General features: G+C 52.1%; 5 protein-coding genes across 5 annotated transcripts; 2 read left to right on the forward strand and 3 right to left on the reverse strand.

Moving 5' to 3' along the window:
* Positions 1-525: 525 nt before the first annotated feature.
* Positions 526-1,895, forward strand: CCM_06284 (inorganic pyrophosphatase; the record flags this gene model as incomplete). Its single annotated transcript, XM_006671425.1, has 5 exons — positions 526-891; positions 1,036-1,155; positions 1,226-1,569; positions 1,621-1,704; positions 1,754-1,895. 5 exons carry the CDS (start codon positions 526-528, stop codon positions 1,893-1,895), a joined length of 1,056 nt encoding a protein of 351 aa, XP_006671488.1.
* A 209-nt stretch (positions 1,896-2,104) lies between these two features.
* On the reverse strand, positions 2,105-2,461 carry CCM_06285 (mitochondrial ribosomal protein L44; the record flags this gene model as incomplete). Its single annotated transcript, XM_006671426.1, has 2 exons — positions 2,105-2,217; positions 2,281-2,461. The coding sequence occupies 2 exons, from the start codon at positions 2,459-2,461 to the stop codon at positions 2,105-2,107; spliced, it is 294 nt and encodes a 97-aa protein (XP_006671489.1).
* Positions 2,462-2,786: 325 nt separating this feature from the next.
* CCM_06286 (Sec20 domain protein) lies at positions 2,787-4,058 on the forward strand (the record flags this gene model as incomplete). Its single annotated transcript, XM_006671427.1, has 2 exons — positions 2,787-3,082; positions 3,149-4,058. The coding sequence occupies 2 exons, from the start codon at positions 2,787-2,789 to the stop codon at positions 4,056-4,058; spliced, it is 1,206 nt and encodes a 401-aa protein (XP_006671490.1).
* Positions 4,059-4,264: 206 nt separating this feature from the next.
* Positions 4,265-5,230, reverse strand: CCM_06287 (APAF1-interacting protein; the record flags this gene model as incomplete). Its single annotated transcript, XM_006671428.1, has 2 exons — positions 4,265-4,376; positions 4,458-5,230. 2 exons carry the CDS (start codon positions 5,228-5,230, stop codon positions 4,265-4,267), a joined length of 885 nt encoding a protein of 294 aa, XP_006671491.1.
* Positions 5,231-6,012: 782 nt separating this feature from the next.
* Positions 6,013-7,615, reverse strand: CCM_06288 (candidapepsin-4 precursor; the record flags this gene model as incomplete). Its single annotated transcript, XM_006671429.1, has 4 exons — positions 6,013-6,281; positions 6,367-6,740; positions 6,790-7,075; positions 7,150-7,615. The coding sequence occupies 4 exons, from the start codon at positions 7,613-7,615 to the stop codon at positions 6,013-6,015; spliced, it is 1,395 nt and encodes a 464-aa protein (XP_006671492.1).
* Positions 7,616-9,428: the final 1,813 nt, after the last annotated feature.

Raw genomic sequence — 9,428 nt, forward strand, 5'->3', positions numbered from 1 at the left:
CAGCGTTGTGCAGCGGCGTCAGCGGCCTCGGCGGGCGCGCCCCATCCGCTAAAAAATACCGCCCCTATTCTGCAGTTCCGAGGCATCTTCGTATCGCCCCGGCTGGTGCAAGGGAAAGCGTCTTGTCTTTTCAGATGCCAACCGCCAATCCTCTTTGCCGCTTGGTCTTTTCTGGACGCAATTGCACAACAGCCTCGGCCAACAGCCTTTTTTTTGCGCCGCAGCACCCTTTTCTCTTCCGCAATTGACCGGCAGAACCCTGAGAGTGGTTAAGCCTCCTCCGGCACTACATTTGCGCCTTGACGGTTGTTGTGTGTGTTCTTCTTCTTCTTCTTCTTTTTTCCCTCTCGCCCGGGTCCGTCCCCTCCCATGAAAACCGCGACGAGCCTCCCGCATCACGCCTTACGCCGCCTGTGGCCTCTGCCAAGCCGGACCAATCACGCTGCCAGCGCCTGCGCAGGACGGCGTAGGCTTTGCACTGGTGCTGCAGTGACTGGCTGTACGGCCACTCGCCTCGCCGCAAGAATGGGTCTGGGTGCCCCGCCCCCTCCATCGGGCGGTCGAGGTCCTACTACCAAGTTCTCTGCAGCTTCTTCTCCTCCTCACTTCCCCTCCTCTTCCTCTTCCACATCGCTTCTGCGAACCTCGCAAATCGCAAACCACCTCCAGAACCCCGCGCCGCGCACGACGCACCGCTCACTCTCCACGATGGTGTCCCCGTACGCGGTCCGCAAGATTGCCGCTCCCAACACCCTCGAGCACCGAGTCTACATTGAGAAGGATGGCGTCCCCGTCTCCCCCTTCCACGACATTCCCCTGTACGCCAACCAGGAGCAGACTATCCTCAACATGATTGTTGAGATCCCGCGCTGGACCAATGGCAAGCTCGAGGTATGTTTTGTGTGCTGTGTTCTGCCGTCAAGTTGGGTCGTGGTCGTGTGCCCGACCAGCGCGTTTTTTTTTTAACCCCGCGGTGAAATGACGCAACGGCATTGGCACCCCAACAGCATAGCTGACAGTTTGATTTTCCAACAGATTTCCAAGGAGGAGCTGCTTAACCCCATCAAGCAGGACATCAAGAAGGGCAAGCTTCGTTTTGTGCGCAACTGCTTCCCCCACAAGGGCTACCTCTGGAACTACGGTGCCTTCCCCCAGGTACGCCAACACCCCCCCCCGCCGTCATCATAACCTTACACCTAGACTAACACGCGAAACCCTCAACCAGACCTGGGAGGACCCCAACGTCATCCACCCCGAGACCAAGGCCAAGGGTGACAACGACCCTCTCGACGTCTGCGAGATTGGCGAGCTTGTCGGCTACCCCGGCCAGGTCAAGCAGGTCAAGGTCCTCGGTGTCATGGCTCTTCTCGACGAGGAGGAGACTGACTGGAAGGTCATTGTCATTGATGTCAACGACCCTCTTGCTCCCAAGCTCAACGACGTTGAGGATGTCGAGCGCCACCTCCCTGGCCTCCTCCGCGCCACCAACGAGTGGTTCCGCATCTACAAGATTCCTGACGGCAAGCCCGAGAACCAGTTTGCCTTTTCCGGCGAGTGCAAGAACAAGGCGTAAGCATCACCTTTGGCTATGCGTGTATATTCATTGCTGACTTTCCCTAGCTATGCCCTCGATGTCATCCGCGAGTGCGGCGAGGCCTGGGAGCGCCTGATCACCGGCAAGACCGCCGCTGGCGATGTCTCCATGTAAGCTTCACATTTTTTTATGCTTGGCCGACAATGCTAATAATTACAGTGCCAACGTTACCGTCTCTCGTTCTCCTGCCCGCATCACTCCCGACCAGCTCCCTCCTCTGCCTGCCAACCAGGAGATTCCTCCTGAGAAGATTGACAGCTCCATTGACAAGTGGTTCTTCATTAGTGGCGCCTCTGCTTAAATCTGATGCAAGTCTAGCAAAGGGGATCATGTAGCCATGGTAATGTGACGCCAGAGTAAAAGCCTCTAGCAATAAATTTAAAAAGTTTTGGTCCTCTAGATATCGTACATTGCCCCGTGCCCATGTGTTGCTAGCAGGGCGCTTCTGTATCGCTCCCGTATAACGCCGTTGAGAAATGCAAAGTATATGTGCTCGTAGTGTACAGGGGCTTAATCCGTCAGATCGGCCTTCTTTTGTAGCTGGCGCGAGTGTCGGTCCATTTCCTCCACCAGGCCCTTGATGGTGACCTTGCTCGTGTTGAACTGGAGTTCCTTGCCGTCCTCTGCAGGTTCATGATTAGCACGGCTCCTAGCATAACATTCAGCGCATCTCGCCGTCGACGTACTAAACTTGACGGCGACTGAGCTGGGCTCCGTCGACGTCCGCGGCAGCAGCGTTGTATTGATCGTCGTCCCGCTCGTCCGCAGGTTGGGCGGCAGCAGGGTCAGGAACAGCCGCGCGGGCTTGGCGCACGCAGAAAAGGGATTGAAGCGCGCCGTGATCTCGGTCATGAATTTGGTAATCATGATGACGGGGCTGAGCTGGCGAGATTGCGTCAATTGGGAGAGATGGGCTCGTGGAGCTGGTCCCTTTCGAGGTTTGATCTCGAAATTTGGGCGACACCCCCGGTTGTTGCATATTTCGCACTGCAGGGGTGAGCCGAGCTCCACCACTTCCCTGGCCATTTCGTCACTGAGGACAGCTAGAAGCTCAGTCCATCTTGTTAACAAATTTCTACAAACCGAGAGAAAAAAAACCGAACCGAGCCATACTGAATGCATACCGTGCCTCGGATACTTTTCAACCATTCTCACTAGTCTATCCTACCTCTGCCCCAACACCACACACGGCATGTCGCTCGCCGGGCTGCACGAGCGCCTGATGGCCCTCCAGGCGTCGTCGGCCCAGCTCCCGGCACTCGTCGACCGCCTCGCACACCTCACTTTTGAGCCGGGCTCGGTCCCGCTCGGCACGGAGGAAGAGGACAGTGTCAGCGGGGAGCTGAGCGCCGAGATTGGGCTGCGCCTCAAGACGGGCGCCGAGGAGCAGGAGCTGCTGCGGGCCGAGGCGAGCTATGCGCGGCCGGAAGGCCACGAGAAGGAGCGGCTGGTGGATGGGGTGGTGCGCGTAGGCGCGGATCTGGCAAAGTACGGTTTGAAAGAAAACGTCTACGGCTAGGCATTTTGTACGGACCTGCTAATACGGTTGGGTAGATATCGGGCGGCGTTTCGAAAAGCACGACTGCAGGCAAAGAAGAGCCTGGTGGAGGCGCAGAAGCTGGAGCGACGGCTCCTCCTCCAATCCTATTCCGCACCGGTCCCCGACTTCGAGCCGCAAAACGAGACCGACGAGCCGGCCGCCCAGCAACACACCACCACCCGTTACCAGCAACCGCGGAGCATCCTCCAGAACCGGTCGGGCCTGAGCGAGACGGACCAGCAGACGGTCGGCGCGAGCAGCAACGTGACGGCCTCGCTGCGGCGCGCGCACGACCTCATCGCGTCGGAGCTCGGGCGCAGCGCGTACGCGCACGAGACGCTCGTTGAGTCCACGGCCGCGCTGCGGCAGCTCGACGACAGCTACGGCTCGCTCGACTCGATGCTGGGCAAGTCGCGGGAGCTGCTCGGCACGCTGCTGCGCTCGCAAAAGAGCGACACGTGGTACCTGCAGACGGCGTTTTACATGCTCGCGGTGACGCTCGCGTGGCTCGCGTTTCGCCGGCTGCTGTACGGTCCGCTGTGGTGGCTGGTGCTGGTGCCGCTGCGGATACTTCTCGGCATCGGCAAGACAGCGACGAGGGCCGTCTTGCCGGCGGGGAAGCAGTCGGCGGCGGTGGTGCAGAGTGGTGCTGACGGCGGTGGGGAGAGGGTATCGGTGCAGGGCTTGCCGGGTGAGGCACTGCCGACGGCCAAGGTGGGTAGTCAGGTGGTGGAGGACCATGTCAAGGATGTTGTGGACGAGGCTGTGAAGCAGGCCGTGGAAGAGGTCGAGGCCGGACAAGAAACGGTGACGGAGCCGGTGGCGGAGAAACAGCCGGCGGATGACGAGGCGCGAGGGGTGGAGGACAGAGGCGACGACGACAGCACAAATGCGGAGCCTGTCCATGAAAAGGATGAATTATAAAGAGTGTGTCTTTTTTCCTCATGATGAGACATGGATTCCCCGAAACATTATATAATGACGACTTTAATAACAAAAGACGCCTGTCCCTACCCTGTTGAAGGCGGGACCCCTTTTCAACCACAACGCAACGCTTTTTGTTGATAAATCTCCTCATTGACTCCCCTTGCTGCTCCAAAAACAAAGTACATGGCAGAAATGTGGCCATGTTACGTCCTATCAGCAGCGATACGAGGAATGTCACTGATCCAGGGAATGCCGAGCTTCTTCATCTCGACGGCCAGCTGGAAGAGGTAGTCCAGACTATATCCAACGCACACGCTTCTTGTTAGTTATGCAGTACAAATAGGGGACCATCCGGTCTCCAATTTCAAAAAAAAAAAAAAAAAAAGTTCAACGTACCTCTCACACTGTGTCTTGGCCTTGTGCACGTTATCCCCCCACACATACACGCCATGCCTGCGCACCAGCACGGCGTACGTGTCCGGGTACGCCTCCATGGCCTCTTCCAGATACTCAGTGAGGTCCTCCTCATGGGGCGTGTTCTCAATGACGGGGATGCGGAGGGTGTCGTGGTAGCCGAGGTTGCCGGCCCTGCCCGGGCCGCGCCCAAAGCCCTTGATCTGCTCGATATTGTTGACCTCGAACACGTTCCGGTTCGCCTCCTCGTGCTGCTCCAGCAGCAGCGTGACCAGCACGGCCCACTGCGAGTGCGTGTGGATGCAGCAGCCGGCGCCGCGGCGCGTAAACGCGGCGAGGAACAGCGGCGTGCACTGGCTCGGCCGGTACGACGGCGGGCTGCGCAGGTAGCTGCGCAGCGGCTGCGTCGGGTCCTGCGCGGACAGCGACAGCACGTAAATGTCGGCCGGCTTCATGAGTTCCTTTTGCACGCCGGATGGCGCGAGGTAGACGAGGTCGCTTTTTGGGGGCGCGGTTAGCATGTGTGTACTTTGTGCAGAGCGGGGGAGGGGCAGAGGGGGCCGCGGGTGAGGACGGGGGAAAGAGGACGCGGTTGAGGGATGGGGGATAACGCACTCATCGCGGATGGAACAGCCGCCGCCGGTGCCCGTCACCCAGCCGAGCGTCCAAAACTTGGCGCAGAGCGCGGGGATGAGGTTGGCGGGGTGGTCCTGGTCGTCCGAGGTGATGAGCTTGTCGGCGTCGCTGACGCTCATGATGCTGGTGCCGTGGTTTGCCGCGCGGTAGACTTTTTTTTATGTACTTCTGACAGCAGTTTCGGTCCTCGCGAGAGAAGCGTAGATGAGTCCTTTGGTTTCAGGGGAAGTGAGGAGGTTGACAACGGTGAATAAAAGTTGAGAAGCTTTCTCATCGCGATTTTAATGGCGGCAATGTGGGGCGGTGATGTGCAGCGGACGAGAAGTGGTCCGACGAAGCCATTAAGAACGGAAATGTTTTTTCGTCTTGCCGGTTTATATGAAGAGGTGAGTATGTTGGGTGAGATTAAGTAGCTCATCGTGTCAAGCAATGGGAGTTGGGTTTGGCAAATGGCCGCAACTGTCGTCTAAGCGGCTCGTGGTGCGAGCCCGGAATAAGTTGACGATGCTTACTATCTTGTTGCTAGTTCTTAACTTGTTTTATTTTCTAGTTGTATTTACGTATCCTTCTTATACAACTTGTTATTCTTTTTTTCTTTTTTTAATCTTTTTAATTTCAATTCCCTTTCGTTCTTTTCTAAGTAACCCTTTTTAATAAAGTACCTTAGACCTATCTATCTAGCCGGTTCACTGAGTCGCGGCGTTGAGCATCACAAGAGTAAAATTCACTACCAATTTTAAGATTCAGGGATCTTAATTTCCAACTATGCGAGTGGATTCTGAGCATCTCGATAAGCATTGTCAAACGAAAAGTAATGTCCTTTCATCCATGACCAAATGCCCCCATTCGACGAATCACACTCCTTCTTCATGCACCCTCCTTTCCATCACTCTACTAGTGACTACTCCTCAACGTCAATGCGCGGGTCCAGGAGGGCGGAGAGCTGATCCGGAGTCAGAGCCGCAATGCTCGCCGCTGCACCAGCATCGGGCTTCTCAGCGACGACTGCCTCTTCGCTGCACTTGCCCTTGACCGCCGCGGCCGGCATCTTGCCATCAATCGCGACCAGGCTCGTGCCGCAGTCGGCGCCGCGGGCGACATAGATGCAGCTATCATCCGGGTCGTAGACGACGAGCGATCGGCGCAAAAAGTGACCACCAATCCACAACTCTATTGCCAAGTCAGAAAATCAACCAACACCTTTCCCGTCTGGGGCGTGTCACCAAAAAAGGGGAGGGGGGGGGGCTCTTCTTACCGGCAGGCACTTGGTCATTGGCCTGAATAGCCAGCAGGCAGTTTTTGTCATTGTCAATCTTCTTGATCACCATGTCGCTCAGTGGCACCGAGATCGTTGTGCTGTCCGACATGTTAAAGTCGAGCTGCGCGTTGGCGTCGACGACGTCGCAGCCCACCTGCAGCAGACCCCCCGTGAGCTTGCCCTGGAGCTTGTCCTGGATGATTGTGAGGAGGGTGCTCTTGAGGGCCAGCGCGGGCGAGCCAGAGTCGATGCCAATCGTCAAGGGCTTCTTGATGCTCTGGTCGTCGAGCACGGTCTCGCTGCTGCCGCCCTTGCTGGCGGTAAACGAAAGAGACTTGACCGAGACGACATAGCTACCACCACGGTTAGAACTGCAATGAGTAGACGGAAACTACGGAGCTCCTTGGCTTGGGAACCTACTGTCTTGACTTGGTCAGCTGGAGGGGCAGCTTCTCGAGGGACCCGGAGAACTTGCTCGTGTCGTAGCCGCCAAAAGTGAGCAGGCCCTGGCCCTTTTTGCGCAACCCCATGCTGAAGGCGCGAGTCTTGACAAGCTTCTTGTCGAGCAGCTTCTGGGGGACAAAGTCAACATCCTTATTCGCCTTGCTCGGGGGCAGCAGACCCATGACGCCGACAAGGCGACCCAGCGTAGTGTGAGGGCTCGTCATGTTGCCAATGCCAAAGTTCAGCTTGTCCATTGACTTGCCTAAACGTTGTCTAGTCAGCCACTCATCCCTTTCAAAATCACCCGCGGGGGGGGGGGGCTAATTTTGTCCTTACCGCCGATGGCGACATTGTCATTGACCATGTTCATAAGGACCCATTCCTTATCTCCATAGGATGCCGCTGATGGCTTCTTCAAGTCTTTCAGCGAGGTGCTCGCGTCTCTGTCAAAGTAGACGGACTCGTCGCCCACACGCGGCTGCGCAGCATGCGAGCCGGGCACCCACAGCTGCGACGATCCGGTGTCGGGCTCGAGAATGACCTTTTGCGGCGGCGTGCCGACCATGATGGTCGTGCCCAGGGCCACAGCCGGCCGAGCGCCAAACTTGACATTGTCCAGACCGGCAGACACCTGGCGCTTTGTGGTGCCGGCGCTGGCGGCAAGCTCTTCCTCGGCCGAGACGGTAAAGACGGGCAGCTGGAAGATGCCGTCTTGGACGACGGGCGCGGCGTCTTGGCCGCCAGCAGGGGCCGCCACTGCTTGGCTGGCCAGCAGGCAGAGCAAAGCTGCAGAAAGAGACATGTTGTCTTCAGGGGTTTAACTTGAGTTTGAGGGAAAGTTGGGAGTGTAAGAAAGAAGCTGAGATGAGGCTGTGGTTGATTCTAATGGTTGGAAGGGAATACTGAGGCGGATTGCAGCACCTTCTTATACTTCGCCGCAGCTTCGTCGGCTGACTTGCTGATAATAACTCTTTTACATGCAACCATCGCCAAGAAATAACAGAACGAGGCTCATAGTCTCGAAATCAGCACATTGCATAGATGTACCGACTCCTCCAGATCAGGCAACTCGTCAGAATAGCCATCAAGTGTTCCTAGGTGTGAGTGTGTGTGACAGAATGAAGATAATATTCCTAGGCCCTACCCTATGCTAGCTACCTATCTAGTGGTGTATAGGGCCACATAGCCTATAGCCACTATATAGCCTATAGGTGCCGCTATCTAAATAGTAATATCCTTATTAGATAATAGAAGCTATAATAATAATATCCTTATCCTATCTAATAGTAATTTATCTTCTTATCTTTATAAAATAGTAAAGTAATTTACTATATTTTATTAAATAGTAAAAGAAAAAAAGAAAAAAGCTAAATTCTTAATTAAATTCCCTATATCTCTCCCTCTTAAACCTAGTTCTTTAAGATTACTAAGCCTTATAGCTACTCTTTATTAAGGCTAACAGGGCATATATAGGGTAAGAGGTAAGGTTATTATATTATATAACTTCTATCTAGTTATATAGTATAGGTAAGTGCTAGATATACTAGGTAATAGGAGATTATTCTTCTAGCTTTAAAGCTATTTATTATTACTCCTACTTAATCTATATTAACTAGGAAAAATAACTAGAAATAACTATAAGGAATAAAATAATAACTATAAAGAATAAAATAATAACTATAAGGAAAAGTAGTAACTACTATAGCTACTATAATATACTATAATAGTAGCCTAATTCTCCTACTTACTAATAGGTATAATAGTACCTATTAGTATACCTAAGTTACCTTTTTCTTTTAGGTATAGGGTAGCTTATAGTTATACTAGGTATAAGGTAGCTTATAGTTATATTAAGTATAGGGTAGCTTATTATTATATAAAGGGCCTTACTATTATATAGGGGGCTTTATAATTACTATATTTTCTACTTTTTACTTATAAGGTAATTTAACTTAAAAACCTATATAAATAAATTTTATAAAAAATAAAAGTTATATTATAAACTATATTTAATAAAGATACCTTATCCTAAAGGCTATAAGATATATAAGGGACTATTAGCTAAGTTATACTAGGTACTATACTAGTACTAAGTATATTATAGTAATACTATACTAATACTAAGTATACTATACTAGTATTATACTAGTACTATACTAGTACTAAGTATACTATACTAGTACTATACTAGTACTAAGTATACTAATTAACTATAATAGTCTTAAAAGTAATAAAATAGTAATAAACTTATAAAGGCTTAAGCTTTTATAAGATTATAGCTATAAAGAAGCCTTAATAGCTATAAGACCTATAAAGCTTTATAACTTATAGCTATAAGAGGTTTATTATAATACCTTTAAAGGGTAATACCTTAAAGGCTTAGTACTAATTAGCTTATAATAGTCTTAAAAGTAATAAAATAGTAGTAAGCTATAAAAGAGCCTTAGTAGCTATAAGACCTATAAAGCCTTATAACTTATAACTATAAAAGGCTTACTATAATACCTTTAAAAGGTAATACTTTAAAGGCTTAGTACTAGTTAGCCTATAATAGTCCTAGAAGTAATAAAATAGTAGTAGGCTATAAGGGAAGCCTTAATAGCTATAAGATCTAT

The sequence above is a fragment of the Cordyceps militaris genome, assembly GCF_000225605.1.
Source record: "Cordyceps militaris CM01 unplaced genomic scaffold CCM_S00004, whole genome shotgun sequence".
Taxonomy (NCBI): domain Eukaryota; kingdom Fungi; phylum Ascomycota; class Sordariomycetes; order Hypocreales; family Cordycipitaceae; genus Cordyceps; species Cordyceps militaris.